Here is a 16,563-nt window from a genome sequence, read left to right as displayed (position 1 = left end):
GAGTCAGTAGAAGAGTATTTAGATTTCACCAAACAAGTAGAGTTCTAAGCTTGAAAATATTAGGGTAAACCTTAGTTGAAGGCAAATTATGAATCCATACATCTTTTCAAAAATCATCTTTTTCAACCATTTTGAATCTTCCAAAAGATTAAATAGCACCATAGGAGAAATAATTTTTCTAATTGAGAATCATGAGAAATTTTGCCCAACCAAAACTAAAAATGGTGAAGTGTTGCTCAACTACTTGCTCTTTATGAGTTTGAAGTCAAAGGATTTTGAGCTACCTCAATCAAAATTAGCTGAGTAAGTTCATTTTCCTATTGCAATTTTATTTTTAAATTTATTTCAAATAATCATAGAAAAGATCTCCTAAATATCGGCAAATCATTAAGATTAAAGATATTGAAAATTTTAATGATTGTATAGAGTTCTTAGAATATAGTATATTCAGAATTATATTATCACAGAAGTCATTGCCCACTAACCGTCAAGAAGATACAAAATTGAGGTTCTTTAGTTTATTTTTCTTGCCATTTTAAAAAGTAATTTTTTTAGTAAAAATAAATAAATTGGCATTCTTTTTACTATATAAAATTGATATAGGGAAAGTAATTTTTAAGGCTATTGTATAAAGCAGCATTTTTGTTCAAAAATGTTTTAAAAATAACAATAAAATAGTGGCCAATCGAATGAAAAATAAAACAGAAAAAATTTTGCTCCAAATAAATTGGGTAATTACGATTACTATTTCTCATGAATAACTTATGTTTCATATTAAACAAGTAATATTTATTATTATTGGGTAATTACGATCAAAATTTGTAATTATAGATCATAAAAAATAAATTAGCAAGAAAGTAGTCTCAAATAAAACCTATTTTTTAACAATTTTGATTTTTTTATGAGTACAGCAACAATAACAACAACATCATCAAGCCTTTATCCCACTACGTGGGGTCGGCTACATGAATCCTTTTTCTCCATTGTGTCCTATTAAAAGTCAAATTTTCGTTTAAATCTAATAAAGAAAGGTCATTCCTAATATTTTTCAACTAAGTCTTTTTAGGTCTACCCCTACCTTTCTTAACGTAAGTCAAATCTAATACCTCTACTATCCTAACCGGGTCATCGGAAGGCTGTCGTTTTATGTGACCAAACCATCTAAGGCAATTCTCTCTAATCTTATCTTCTACTGGAGGTACTCCAACCTTTTTCACGCATATGCTCATTTCGTATCCTATCTCTAAGGGTAAAGCTACTCGTCCACCTGAGCATCCTCATCTCTGCCACACTTAACTTAGTATTATGCTTCTCTTTTAATGGCCAACATTCGGCACCATAAAGCATTGCGTGCCTCACTACCATTTTATAGAATTTTCTCTTAAGTTTGAGGGGTACATTTCTACACATAACAAGCCCGATGCATTCCTCCACTTCAACCATCCAACTTGAATTCTGCTTATAATATCCCCATTTATTTCACTATTATTCTGAACAATAGATCCAAGATATTTAAAATGTGTACTCTTATTAATGACTTGATCGCCGAAAGTCACAATACCCTCACTAGGTCTTTTACTATTAAAATTACACTATATATTCCGTTTTAGATCTACTCAAGCCAAAACCTTTAGACTCTAAGGTTGACCTCCATAATTCAAGTTTACTTTCAACTCACTCTCTAGTCTTATCAACAAGAAGAATATCATCAGCAAAAAGCATACACCAAGTTACATCCTCTTACAAATGTCTAGTGAGAACATTCATGACTAAAGCAAAAAGATATGGGCTTAAATCCTTAATATAACCCAACCGAAATAGGGAAATACTTGATCAATTCATTGTGTGTTTGAACACAAGTAATAGCTCATTCATACATATCTTTAATGATTTGAATATAAGCATTATTGGCTCCTTTTCAAGAACTCTCCATAGCACTTCTTTTGGAACTTTATCATATTCTTTTTCTAAATCAATAAATATCATATCTAGATCATCCTTATTTTCTCTATATTTCTTCATCAAATCTCTTAATAAATGTATAGCTTCCATAGTAAGCAGATTTCAAATATAGATGGAATAGGAAAATTGTAAGATTTCTATTTGTAAGCAAAGATGATTTTAGATTGAAAATTTTGGAATGAGTAGCGTTTTCTCTTTGAACAAGCTATATCTCCATAAAGAGCATGACGTTTATATAAAATCTACAAAATGATAAATTAGCAAGAAATAAGAATTTTATACGTTCATTATTTGATTTAAGCATGTAATTACGTCGATTTCAAGAAATGGCACTCATCAAATTTGAGCCAATCCTAACTCTTAAATAAGCTTATTTAAAAACATTAATATTAAATATATTTTTTATATAAAAAATATAAAAATTAAAAAATTGTACAAAAAATTGTTAAAACATTTAAAAGTAATCTTTATTTTCAATCTCAAATTACTTCTTATTATTTTTTATTTATTTTATTATTTTTCATCATGCTCTTATAATAATGATTTGAATAAGAACGATTCTCTTTTTGGATCAAGTTTAAGCTTGATTATTTAATCAATCTCAAGCTTAAATTTAGGGGGATTTAAATTAGGCTTGACTTATTTACCCCCTAATATAATTTAAACTAAATTACTCTTAAAATAAAGAAAATATGAAAGAGATAAAAGATTGAATATTTTTTTACCCCCTAATTTAATTTGAACTAAATTACTCTTAATAAAGAAAATAGGAAAAAGCTAAAAGAATCAGCATTTTGCAAATGAAACAATCAACTTTAAATAAACTCATCAGAAGAAAGAAAAAAAAAAATCTAATAGGCTAAAACAATCTATTCAAACCAAGCTTTGCTCCTGTTCGTCCTATTTATTCAACAAACAAAATTTAAGTCAAGGTAATTAACAGAGACCTGTTCTTACAATAACAGGAAAGTTTCCAATCAGAAAAAGGTTGGGAAATCAAAATTGAACTTAATGCGATATGGAAGACGAAGAACTTAATATTGTTGTTTGAATGATGCAGAATAACCAAAAGGGTCTCAGGAAGCTGCACCAGGATCATTGATGACGCCTAAGAAATCATCTTTGATAGTGCCAATGGAGAACTGCAAAATTAAAATTTGAAGAGTAAAGATACAGACACAATGAAAAATTACTCGTAAAATTTGGACATGAAATTTAAAATGACAAATAAAGGCAACTATAGAGCAATAAAAAAGCTAAATACTGCTTAGTAATGCAGACCACAATGTGGTATAAGATAGATTTGGGTGCAACATTGCGAATAATATCTCGTAAGATGGAAACGATATTCTACGATGGATTCAGATACAAAAATAAGGTTTTAAAAATCTTTTGCTTTCATAATCAAATACAGATAGAAGAATAACATATTATCTCAAAAGATAGAAATATCATTCTAAAATAATATTTAAAAGACAAAAGTGATGTTTGAAAGCTTTTCAATTTAATTATTAAATACAACGATGATCATATCTCCCTAAAAGGTGAAAAATGATTTTCTACATGAAAAAATGTCTACGTTAGCAAATATTTTTCCCTTTTATCTTATAAGAAAAAGATAAGGTTTATTTTAATATGGAGTTACTAGTCTCTCATAAAGGAAAACACTTATGGTTAATTATATCTCAAGAGAAATAAATTCTCTCAAAAATACTCTCGATTAAAGTAGTGACAAATATTTTCATAGATTTCAAAGATTGAGACAAGGATTAGAGATTTTTAAAATTTTCAAGGAGATAAGTTCAATGTTGAACCGTTTTTTTTTTTAACCAAATGATGAAAAATAGATAGCACTATAATATTCTGAGACCACCCAGAATCACTCCAGTCTATCTTATGTTGAGATTTAATATTATAGAGAGAATTTTTATGTTTGAATTGACATTTTATTAAAAATTTAGGGTTATATTCTCGAAGGGCGGGGACTTATTTGAAATCTGACTCAGTTAAAATTTTAAAACCTTACTTTAATATTTCAAATTCTATTTTAGAATGACATTTCTGTCTTTCGAGACAATATATTATTCTTCTATCTATATTTGATTACGAAAGTGAAAGATTTTTAAAACCCTATTTTTGTATATGAATCCATTATAAAATATTATTTCTATCTTACGAGATAGTACACTATTCTCAATGTTGTATTCAATTAAAAAAATAGGAACACCCCAATTAAAATTTAGAAAAATTAATTAGAATAGAACGAAGTGGATAAATTTATTCATTAACAAATAGTAGCTTTTCCAAATAAAAAAAACAATTGCGAAAACTTCTAAAAAGGAAGAGGGACTTACAATTTCCGTGGCATCAACTCGAGTACCAATGATCTTTAACCGCACCTCACTATCTTTTTGGATTTTGACCTATGAATATTAAAGAGATAAAATATCAGATTTGCATGTACCAAGTGGCTCATTAACACATCTGAACTAAACTCTGAATAAATATAGATCCACATGATGTTCCATGCTAGTGATAGGATTCTAGAGAGAGATTCATTTTAAAGGAATAAATAGAGAACAAGAGAAAATATAGCAGCAAGTAATGTATAAGAAAAAGCAAGGAAAAGGATGATATGACTGACAAAAACAATAGCTGAAATATGAACTATGTGATAGCAAGTGCAAAAATAATTAAATTAGAAGAACAATGAAGAGCAACACGCCAAAAAATCAGGCAAATTACAGAAAAAAGATGTAGAACCAGCAAAAAAAGCTTGCTAGCATCGCAAACAAACATGTCTTTCAAAGTGAATAGCCATATTAAAACCAAATTGACATGGTTGTGGTTAGGAATCACCAAAAATATATTTTAAACTATTATGCAAAGCCATTTACACCACATATCCCTTGCTAAGTGCAAGGCCACCTTTGTTAATCACTCAAGCTTGTTTCCTACAGTATGCCTCTCTTTTCACAACCTCATATTCAAGATATATCACCTCTCTCATGTCCGCCTCGTCAGTAATAATCATCGTTAAGTTCTCCATCATGTTATAATACCACTAAGGCAAACCAAGTATAGCAAAGTCCAATTCACCATGTTTTTCCTCCTCGTTGCACTTCTTCAATAAACTAACTGAGAAGGCCATCATGGTGATAGAGACTGTGCAGAGGAATCTCCAACACTATATTCATAAAGTATAGAATTCATTGCTAAAAGATCCCATTACAGGACAAGAAGGAGGATCACAGAGACTACTGAATGTTTTTTTAAAATAAACTTGCATCCTCTAGTGTGTTTCTGCCATAAATCATCCTGAAAGTAAATAGTGTAAACTAAATAGATAAAGCTTAAAGATAGCAAGAAATCAAATTACTACTAATATATTGTTAGAAAACATTACAAGCCAATAACTGAAAAAAAAAAGAGCAAATGAAATGTAGTTTGAATTCAATTTAGCAAGTTCATCAAAAGTAAATAAAAATTAAAAAAAAGCATGAAAAATGAAATAATCATCCTTTCCATTTGAAATAAGTTTTTTTTTTTTTCTCAATGTAATGGGATGTATCACAAAGAAACTCTCTCCATACCACAGTTCTCAAAAAATTAGTACCAAAGCAAGTAAGTAAAAGTCAACTCAGCTTAATCTAAGGATCACCTCAAAAAATGGGGAAGTTTAGAAAGTTGTTATCTTATTAAGTCATTGTGTCCGCTCACTTGCCAAATACAGATAAAATATGAGCAAAGCCAACAAAGATCAGAGCTCACCGAGCCATCAGAGGTTGTGTAGTTAGACACATCTTCCGACTGAAACTCCATATCATCTGGGATGAGCTGAGAAGGGAACATAAGAAAAACCAACTAAGATTAATAAAGATGTTAATATTTCACTGATCAAAGACACAAGCCCAGCTACTGATCATGATTGGAAACTCAATGCAAAACCATGATCCTAATCAAACAGCAACACTCACGTGATTTGACACGAAGATCTGCACAGGACCAGCCTCAGCAAAGAAACCCATCTGCAGAACGCCAGAACATCAAAAATGCAAATTGTAATCATTTGAACATATGAGGAACAACCAAAATTCCCCACATTCTTTTGAAGGGGAAAAGGAATGCGACCTTATTAACCATAGTGACGACGGCTTCAAGGATCTCCCCCTTGAATGGGCGAAAAACGACGCACTGGTACTTTACAGGGAAAGTGACAAAGCCCGTGCCCTCACGTATCAACCCCTTTCCAATGTCCTCTACGCTTGTTATCGCCACGACGAACCCATGCCTTCCGCTGCTCCGAAGCGAGAGTTTGACACACGTTAGGGTTTAAAGCTTTCGGATTAAAAGGAGGGGAAGTGAGTGGAATAAACCTGCAAGTACCCTCGACGTCCTTCATGAGTTTCGCAACGAGCTTGTCGCGAAGATGAGGGCCAAAATGGCGAGGGTGGAGCTGCATATTCCTCTCCAACGTAATGTGAAAGAACATAGTTACGCAAACTCCTTTCAAAAGCTATGCGATGGTTATCCGCTCTCTACGGGCTTCTTGCCTCTAAAAAAAAACATGAACTGTAAGTGGCAGTTTACTTACAGTATTTAAGCAGGACGTACGCCGGATTCAAGCTAAATACTGCTAAACGGTAGAAAATCAAGTCTTAGATCTTCCTGTTTTTATCGTTTTTACTCCGTTTTACCTGAAATCGTAAATTGAAATTATTTTTAATTTAATTTTTTGTAAATGAGATTTATAATTTCATTAGTTTGAGAAATATTTAATTAATGGTCAAGTTAAATACTTATATTAATTATAATTTAATTATATTAATTAAAGCTAATATAAACTAATTAAATATAATAAACACCACAATCACATGAAGGATCTACATTTGAATTTCTCATCTTCACCATCAACATATTCTATTATTATAAATTTGCAAAGAAAGAGGGTTCTCAATGAAACCGGCCTCGTTTAGAATATCTTTCTTATTGTTTCTTAAAACATCTTTTTAGTACAAAAATTTTAAAAGATGCTTTAAGAACCAACAAGAAAGTTGCCCCAAACAAAACCTTAGGGTAAATATCGTGAATGACACTTTAGTTCCAAATGAAATATCTCTATTACTAAATTGATGATCATTATGTATTTTGGGCATAATCTAGTTTGGTTTTGAGTTTATTAGCTTATCGAAATGGCTTGGGCTAATTTTTCAAGTTTGGGTTTGGACAACATTTGACTTAGGGGTGTCAATTTCGGGTCACGGGTCGGGTTCGGGTCGAACCCGAAACTGACTCGGTACTATTCGGGTCAATCCGAACCCGACCCATTTTTTTGAAAACGGGTCAGTTTTCTTGACCGAACCCAACCCGTTTCGGGTCCGGGTCAACCCGACACGACCCGTTTCCAACAAAAAATTGCTAGTTTTCGGGACAAAACGGGTCTATCTCCTCTTTTTCAGGTCAAAAACGGGCAATTTCGGGTCAAAGGGTTAACCCGAACCCGACCCGATTTTTGAAACGGGTTGAAATGTTGAACCCGAACCCAACCCATTTCGGGTTCGAGTTGACCCTAACCCGAAATTTTCAGGTCGGGTTCGAGTCAGATTTTCGGGACGTGTCAAATATTGACACCCCTAATTTGACTCTAGTTTTATACATAAAGGAAGTCCACACCTATATTTTCTTGTGATGAAGAGACCTCTTGACAATAGTTTCTTAAGGAATCTTGAACTATTAATTTGAGATGCCATATGATTTTGAGTAAAAAAATTATGCAAATTTAAATCACTTTTGAGTCGGAGTTGAATTGACTAAAATCAAATCATTCTCACATTTAAATTGAGCTCCCCTTGGCCTATTGGTTGAAAGCTTAGGCTTACAACTAAGAGGTCCAAGGTTCGAGTCCATGTGTATGCGTTATGTGTGTGAGTTTGCCTTAAATGGCCTAATGTCCCAAAAAAAAAATTTTTTTTTGAGCCATGTAGGAGAGGAGAGCTTAGGTGCTTATATTTTGATCCAAAATTAGATTAGCCAAATGAACATTAAAAAAAATAATCAAATGGTTATTTGAGGCCATAATACATAAAGCTATAGCATTCTTTATCAATACTAATTTTATCAGTAAACTATACTTTATATGAATGAATGAAGCATATATTAAAAAAAAAAAAAATTAATACAAAAATACAACTTAAAGAATATAAAAAATAAATAAGTAGCAAATCAATATAATAACTAATTCTTAAAGAGTTACTTGTGCAAACATACAAGTAAATTCACAAACCTAAATTAACAATATGAATTATGCTTAAATTTGTTTAATTAGATGTTAAGCTTAAGCTATTCAATTAGCTATAAATGACTAAAAACAAACAGTTAGGATTAGTCCAATTTTACGTTAAATCGTTCCACAAGATATCACAATAATGTAAATGTCTATAATATAGGTATTGTAGGCTGATGTATAATTTGGAGAAAATCAAATAAAACTTTAGGTTAATTTTCCTCCTAAAATATGTGATCTCTCCCTCTCCTCCCTCTCTACCCCCTCTCTCTCTCTTGCAAGAAGCTCAAGAAGAGCTCAAATTTCTCTTATGTTCTAACACAAACCTTAGCAATTGTTGGGTTGAAAGTATTATAGGGCACAAAAGCTTGTGTTGATCTTGATTTTTGAAAGTATTTTGTATGCGGTAAAATGAGAGCAAAGTAAAATTTTGAAGTATTTGAAATTCTTCTGACTACACTGTTTCATACAGTGAAGAACTTGATCACCGCGAGGTCGCTCAATTTGAGGTTAAATTAGGTCAAATGAATTAATCTATGATAATAACAAATGTAGATGTAGAATGCTTGACTTTAACATTTTTATTTTCTTCAAAAGCTTGGAAAATAAACAAAATTTTCAAACACATAACTATTAAATAATCACCTATAAATTAAAAAATGAATAAATAAGGCCTGTCAAACTATTAATAATCCCAATGAAATTAAAATCAACCTAAATAAGTGCAAGACTTCAAGAACCAGAACAGATCAACTGTACTCTCCTCTGCTTCAGAAACAACAGAAGCTCTGTTGCATTCTTCTTCACTCTTTGTAATCAATTCAAGCTTCTTTTTCTCCCTTCTTTGATCCAGCTCCTGAAGCGCACCTCTATCCTGCTTCTCATCCAATTTATAAAACATCAAATGTGATGGAAAGCTATAATTATTAGAAGTTAATCCAAACAGGCTTTGAACTTACTGGACTTTTGGATTTAGGAATTTTGCTGAGAGGTGAGGAAGAAGATATAGAATTTGCAAAGGCTTTTGAACTCTTGAGCTGATGATGATGGTGACTGGAAGGCGAAGGAAATCGTTGAGGAGTTGGAGGGCGAGCTCTTGCTTCTTTCAGAATCTTGCTTTTCTTCTCTTCATTGCCCTCAAACTTTACTGCCAGTTTACATTTCTTCTTCAGGCTGGTTGTTTTTCTACAATTCATTACACAGATAGCTAAATACTTTAGACTGGAAAGGAAATTAGATTAAGATGAGATGTATACAGCTTTAGTCACATATAGAGGGCTGTTTGGTAGCACCCAAGATTTGATTTAAGTAGGATTTCGTAAATCTTTTAAATCCGGATTTCGGAAATCATGAGGGGCCTAAATTTTGAAAACTGCTTTCTAACATTCATGATAAATTTTATTAAATCATGTGTGACTGTTTGGCTATAAAAATAATTTAACAAGCGGACTCCTCTCTAGCCACTCGATTACATAAATCAGGCAAAAAATAAGATTTTGGAAATCCGGGATTTAGCACGAAAAGGCAGAATTTTCTGTCTATTGCGGCTTGCATTTGTCGTGAGATCTGGTTTTGCATTTTAGGCCTCACTCAAATCCCACCTTAATCTTTCTACCAAACAGCCCCATAATTCTAGACTTCATTGGGAATAGTTTTCTTACTACTTTCAAGTATAATTTAAATAAAAAAAAGCTAAAAATAGTGATTAAAAGCTGTTCCAAACAAAATCTTAGAGATTTACAGCAGAATTTCTATCATTAAATCTAAATATTTTTACTAATACGTCACTTATTAACTTGTATTATACATTGACTTGGATTCCCAATCAAGAAGTTTCCAATTCAAAGCTTGTATAATATGTGTATGAATTTGTAATTTAATTTGCTCAAAATAAAAAAATAAAATAAAAGTAATAATACAAATGGATTTTTTTTTTTATTGAAAAGGATCAACATGCATAGAAGGATTTTATTTTAGCACTTAAATTTTTTATTTTTAGTAAAAGATAAGGGCAAAAACATTATATGTATTTAAAGTTGTTAAATTTATTTAAAAATATGTGTAATATAAATTTGATTGTTTTTTTATATATTGTATTCAACACAATAAATTAAATGATCGCAAGATTATCAAAATATAATCAAATATCCTAATTCATTTTTTCTTCTCCACAGTTTAAAATCCTTAAAATGATTTTCCCAAAAAAAAATAAAAAATCCTTAAAATGTTTTACCGTTACTTACTTGGTGGAAATCAGTGCCTTCTCTTCCTCCGCATTCTCTTTCGAAGCAGCTTTACCGTCTTCTTCTAATATCTTCCTCATCCTGTCCTTCTTCTCCTCTTCGGTAATGGCAGCTGAATCTTTTCCAGCAGCCAGCTTCTTCAGTTCATGGCAGAACTCAGAAATCTGGCTCAAGATATCCTTCCCGGAGAAAAGATTCCTCGCTGAGAAAGTGCTCTTAAGGCGAGGCCGAGGTGGCGATACTTTCCTTGGGGTTTCTCTCATCTCTTCGTCAGCAACACCCCCCTTCTTTTCTGCGCTAGATTTAATGGGTTCCTTCTTCGCCGCAGCATTTATTTTCTTTGCTTTCATCATCAGCGGAGTAGTTTCCATGTTCGGATTCTGGTTCTCGAGATCTTCACTGACATTTCTAGAATTTAATTTGTGCTTACTCGGCGATGGGAAGAATGAAGCAATTCCACCTCGCATCTTCAAATTAGCATTCCTATGAACAGACCATACAAATGCATCAAGATTAAATCTTGATTGTTTCTTTTGAAATTTAGATCTTACCTCTGATTGTTGCTCTGGTTGCCAGCTTGAATGGCGTCTAAATTGGATCTCAACAGCTTCACCTGAAATCCGAATAAGGCAATGGAGAGCAAGTGAGGAGGAGTTCCGAGTTTAGAACAGGGAATCAGAGAGGAAGAAACAGAGTTGGACCTTGGGGCTAGGGTTCCAACGGTCAAAATCCTCGTATGTGATGGGATGGCGGCAATCAGGGCGGCAAAACCAGGCGACATCATCAACGGCGGCATCGGGGGCGGAGAAATCGATCCATTTGGGGGCGTTGATGCGCTCGTAAACCTCGTCGAGCTCGTAATGGGAGACGATGTTCTTCCAGTCAATTTCGACTTGTTCCATTGGCGTTCTTTGGAGAGATTGGGATGAAAAGTGAGAAGATGAGGCTAGAGAAGGAAAGAAATGGAGATTAGATAGATAAGACGCGTTACGATGGCTGCTGAGAAGTACGAAGTGGCTTCAAGAGGGTTTGTGAACGTTGGAAGGATTTTTCGACCGTTGCAGATTACTTACTGATTACGTGGCGGAGCCCATTTGTTAGATGCTCTTTAAAATGGGGCTTTGCATCCATACCATAAAATTTTATTTACGTAATACTTGAAATTCTAAATTACTCATATATCATCAAAAAAATATCGGGATCAGACACGAATCTCGAGACAAAATAAAATTGAAAACTTCAAAAATTAAATACAGGGTCATCTGAACTCCGATTTCAGCAAACTTATAGTCTAACTGAACGTCTCAGAAATACGAACCCAACGACACAAAATTCAGCTCAATCTGAGCCCAAACGAGTCCAAATCAAAGACCCGACACACATTTGAAAGATTCAATCCATAATTTGGATTACCAAACAGTTTTCAAATATGGCGTGCTTATAATTAAATCGAGCGGCTCGGTGAGACGAATCCAAAGAACCCAAGATCGTCGAATTCTAATATCATTAAGATATTCAAATGCTCAATAAATGGTTCATGATCAAGGGATTCAACGTCGGCCGTCCATTCAAATCACTCATGATTTACTCCTGATCTTCCTCATATTTACTAGTCATACTACTCTAAAAAAATTATAAATAAACCCATCATTTCTCTTGAGGGGGGGCCTCAAGCAAAGAGAGAAGAGAAGGAAGAAAAAAAGAAAGAGAAGGAAGAGACTACTCCTCGACCACAACCGGACTTTCACCCGGCAACGACCAACGTTGGAATTAAGGAAGCAATAACAGAAGGAAGAAAAGGAAAAGAAGGAAGAGACTCTTCCTCGACCACCACCGAACTTCAACCCGACTACCAACTGACGTCGGAATTCTGCCCAACTGTCAACTAAAGCCGAAGTTCTACCCGACAGCCGACAGATGCCGGTATTCTGCCCGACAGTCAATTGAAGCAGGATTTCCACCCGACCGCTAGAACGTCGCCGGATTTCCGATCTCCATTTGTAACTGAATTTCAACCCGAAAGTTAATTATTATAATATGATCGTCCTCAATTTCAGAGACAAGGAACCACTTGTAATCTAAGTAAACACTAGTGAAATCCTTTCAAGTGGGCGTGGCCCCGTGGTTTTTCTCTTTTCCGGGGTTTCCATATAAAAGTTATGGTGTTCCTTTTTTATTATGTTTGTGTGCTAGATATCCGTACAAAGTTAAGATGTAAAATTTTCCAACTCTATTGCCACATATATCTAGTTCCCAATAATTATATTAACTTAATTAATATGACTTTATTTAAGAATAAAATATATATTTTTTCTATGTTATTTATTAGTAAAATAATATATTGATAAATATCAGGGGCGTACTTGTGCTTATGTGAGGGTGGGCACCTCAAAATTTTAATAAAATTGTTTAAGAATATTTTTGTTATTTCCCCACCCATAAAACGTAGAACGACATAAATTTTTTGGCCCACCGTCGCAAACTTTCACTCGCGCTTGCCAGCTGTGGCCAGCTCTAATGTTGAAAATATTTTTGAGTTCGAACGATTAGAGCTGCAGTCGCAAATCTTGTTTGGTGTTTCCCCAGCGCCTGCAATAGCCTGCAATCCATGCCCAGGTCCAAGCCTCCAATCGCTTGCAATATGATGTCTGATCTTAAGAAAGTCGATAAAATCGAGATTTGGCAATTGGCAACCCTATTTTCCTATTTAGTATCCTATTTTAGCTTGTAATAATTTTTAATTTATTTATCATAATAAAATATAAAATTTTACTTTTAATTATGTCCTCTTTTTTTTTTTAAATTTTAATTCATTTATATGAAAATTTTGTCCACCCTAAAATGAAAGGCCGGTTCCGCCCCTAATAAATATAAATTGGAAGTATTAAATATATATTATAAAAAATTTAATGATATATACAAATCCTCTAAGGCTAAGGGAATGAATGTTAGGAAAAAAGTCATGTCAATATATTTTGATTATTATTATAACTTAGTTTAGAATTTTAAAATTTATATTAAAATAACTAAAATATATAAATAATTTATTTTATATTTCTCTCAAAGCTAATTTAATAACTTTAAAATCCATCAAATATATTTTTATAAAACAAACATTTTCAAGAAGATTATTGATCCATTGTCAAAAATCGCCTTGATCCAACACAAATCTTGAGGTATACGCAAGTTGGAATCTTCCGAAATTAATGCAAGACCATTGGCTTAAAAATTATAATTTTAGACTGCTTTCAGGATAATTTACATTTATTTAGCTTTCTTTTACACACTAAAAAATATCAGAATTTACTTATTTCTTTTATTTTTTTGTCCCTAATACAACAAAATAAATAAGCACTTAATCATTTGAACATAATTCATCCTAAATGTAAACTTTTGGAGATTCCATTTGTAAATTAATTTGTTGAGGTAAAAAGGAAAAAAAAGTTTTTTAAACACTTTATTTGTTAAATAGAAATAATATCTACATAATTCTTTTTATCCTACTCCAAAATAACAAATTGAAACATCGCACTGCCTAAATGCTTTGTTTGTAATAATATTTTTATTGTTTTTCAAAATAATTTTTTATGCAATTTTTTTTTTTTTGAAATCAGCAAAACAAATAATAATAAAAGTTATCCCAAATAAAGTCCAGCTCTTTGGACTTTATAAACATGACAAATATGAGAATATTTTTTCTAACTCTTTCTTTTAGGTATCACTAGCACATCAATACTTCTTATGTGTTCTGATTTCTCAATGGGAGCAAAGATAAATTTTCTCTTAAAGTAATTAGTTTAATACAAAATAATTTTTTAGATTGTCTATGATTTGATTGCAGTTGGATGCCCTATTTGATATGTTGGAATATTTTTGGCTGTTAGGGATCTTCTTATTATCCTTTGGTATTAGTTGGTAGATTATATATTGCTCGGTTTTGCGCTTCGTGCCGGTTTTGCACTTTGATAGTTTGTTTGCTTTAGTAATTTTGGTTCATTATTGAACTGAATATTAAGGCTTTATTTGGGATGATTTTCTTACTGCTTCTTAAAATAATTTTTTAGTAAAAAAATTAAATTTTGTTGTACTAAAAGTTATTTTAAGAAGTAATCAGAAAATCATCCCAAATGAAGCCTAATTTTGGCCCACATAGTGGGATAAAAGTTTGATGTTGTTATTGTTGTTGTTGATGTTGGGATGAATATATAATATCTATTTGTGTTGATGTTGCAATTGGTTTTTTTGCTCTTTGTATGTTTTGCAATTGATATCTTTTGGCTGAATCTGCTACATTTTATGATCCATTTTTATTATGTAACAAATTTGATTTTTATTTTAGAGCTGTTTGATAATTACATAAGATATTTTTTATAATCAAATATCTTATTACATTTAGCATTAGTGTTTATGTTCGAAGTTGCAATGTGAAGATGATATATATATATGATTTGCAGGATTGTTGTGTTGTAGATTATTTAAGAGAAAAGGTTTTTTTTTTTATGAAACAAGTTTTTGACGTATTTGACGGCTTATCTGTCGGTAAAGATGATACGACGAATTGTTATAAAGTTTTCAATGGAATAGTTTTGCCGGAAATACCGGCAGCTATTTCGTCGGTGAGGTCCGCTGGTTATCTAGGCAGAATTAACTGGCGGCTTTGTAGAAACAGGGATAGCGAAGAAAGCAAGAAGCATATAGCAGAGATAAAGCTAAGAAAATGTATTGTCTATCTTGTCTTCTTTGTACATATGACATGTCCTTATATAGAGAGAGAACAAGCCTAGAGTAAGTAAATTACAAACAAGCCAGAGAACACGTAACTATGATAGCTTTATGTATTCTAATAGGCTTGACCGTCGATAATTCCGGCGAATATAATATGCAAGAAATACTGACGAAAAATCCGTCGAAAACAATGACTTAGAACTGTCATTTATGAGACTACTTTCTTTCGGAAACCTGCCATAAATAGTTCTTGTGGACATATGTCCGTTAAAAATGTATTTTTAACACACATTTTACCATCGATCCATTTTTTGTCGGAAATTTACAAGAAAGTCAATGCTTCTGACAGATAATGTTCATTTTTGGCGAATTTTGGCCGTTAGAAATACTAGTTTTTCCAGCAGTATTGTCCTAGATAAAAACATATGTTTCATGCTATAATAAAACATTCTAAAATTGACTATCATTTTATTAAGGATTGTATTAAATTCAATAATGTTATTGTTCATCATATTGTCACTCAAAAACAATTAGACAGCCAGTTCATATCTTCATTAAGTCTTTAACGATGAGTGCTCGAATTATTTTCTTTAAAATATTTAATTTTATTTTTAATCAATGCGCTATAATTCAAACACTTTCTTTTCTATATTGCTCTCATCAGCTTTTACTATAATAATAATAATAATAATAACAACAACAACAACAATAACAATAACAACAATAATTGCATCACAAAAATATGTCATGATCGGGCACGAATCTTGAGGCATATCCCAGTTGAAAACTTCTGAAATTAAATTTGTGGCCATCTGAACTCTGATTTCAACAAGTTTATAGTCAAATTGAACATCTCAAGGAGACGAACCAACGACATCAAAACAAGTCCAATCCTAAGCCAACTGACTCCAAATCAAGGATGTTGAAGTGCATTTAGAAGGTTCAAAGCAATAATTGGATGACCAAATGATATCCAAATATGACATGCTTATAGTCGAATCGAGCGGTTTGACGAGACAAATTCAACGACCTCAAGATCTTTTAATTCTGTATCATCAAGCCACATAAATACTCGAAAAAAGTTATATAAACGAGGGGATCAATATGAGTAATCTGATGGAGCACTCCACGTTTACCCTAATATTCTCCATATTTACGGGGCATATCATGCTCAAAATTTATAAATAAACATTCACTCTCTACATGAGGGAGACATTTGGCTGGAGATTGGAGAGAGTTCTAAAGTTTTAAATACCTAGAGCTTTTCCCAAGCATCATCGTCGATGAACCTCCGTCAACCATTGTCAGACCACTGCCCAGCCTCCGACGGGTCGTCGACGACCAACGAAT

The 16,563-nt window shown here is 32.5% G+C and overlaps 2 protein-coding genes across 2 annotated transcripts; both read right to left on the bottom strand.

Annotated features, from left to right (window-relative positions):
* Positions 1-2,814: 2,814 nt before the first annotated feature.
* On the bottom strand, positions 2,815-6,532 carry LOC110110378 (DNA-directed RNA polymerase II subunit RPB7). The gene is made up of 6 exons (XM_020841819.2): positions 6,339-6,532; positions 6,094-6,259; positions 5,940-5,990; positions 5,734-5,799; positions 4,317-4,385; positions 2,815-3,104 (listed from the first exon to the last, which is right to left on the bottom strand). Exons 1-6 carry the CDS (start codon positions 6,452-6,454, stop codon positions 3,039-3,041), a joined length of 534 nt encoding a protein of 177 aa, XP_020697478.1. The 5' UTR covers positions 6,455-6,532; the 3' UTR covers positions 2,815-3,038.
* Positions 6,533-8,886: 2,354 nt separating this feature from the next.
* Positions 8,887-11,480, bottom strand: LOC110110377. Its single transcript, XM_020841818.2, has 6 exons — positions 11,190-11,480; positions 11,040-11,101; positions 10,489-10,971; positions 9,205-9,430; positions 8,986-9,119; positions 8,887-8,890 (listed from the first exon to the last, which is right to left on the bottom strand). The coding sequence occupies exons 1-6, from the start codon at positions 11,388-11,390 to the stop codon at positions 8,887-8,889; spliced, it is 1,110 nt and encodes a 369-aa protein (XP_020697477.2). The 5' UTR covers positions 11,391-11,480.
* Between the last annotated feature and the right edge of the window lie 5,083 nt (positions 11,481-16,563).

Source organism: Dendrobium catenatum, unplaced genomic scaffold (genome assembly GCF_001605985.2).
Source record: "Dendrobium catenatum unplaced genomic scaffold, ASM160598v2 fragScaff_scaffold_853, whole genome shotgun sequence".
In the NCBI taxonomy this organism is placed as follows: Eukaryota; Viridiplantae; Streptophyta; class Magnoliopsida; order Asparagales; family Orchidaceae; genus Dendrobium; species Dendrobium catenatum.
This window is presented reverse-complemented; position numbering and strand designations above follow the sequence as displayed.

Bases quoted from the DNA above. Each gene is read 5' to 3' on its own strand.
- LOC110110377 (XM_020841818.2), bottom strand. From the start codon at position 11,390: ATGGAACAAGTCGAAATTGACTGGAAGAACATCGTCTCCCATTACGAG. The intron at 10,972-11,039 runs GTAAGATCTAAA...GTCTGTTCATAG, and splicing joins AACCAGAGCAACAATCAGAG to GAATGCTAATTTGAAGATGC. The intron at 9,120-9,204 runs GTAAGTTCAAAG...GATGAGAAGCAG, and splicing joins TTCCTAAATCCAAAAGTCCA to GATAGAGGTGCGCTTCAGGA.
- LOC110110378 (XM_020841819.2), bottom strand. From the start codon at position 6,454: ATGTTCTTTCACATTACGTTGGAGAGGAATATGCAGCTCCACCCTCGC. The intron at 6,260-6,338 runs GTTTATTCCACT...GCTTCGGAGCAG, and splicing joins GACGTCGAGGGTACTTGCAG to CGGAAGGCATGGGTTCGTCG. The intron at 3,105-4,316 runs GTAAGTCCCTCT...TTAATTTTGCAG, and splicing joins GAGTTGATGCCACGGAAATT to TTCTCCATTGGCACTATCAA.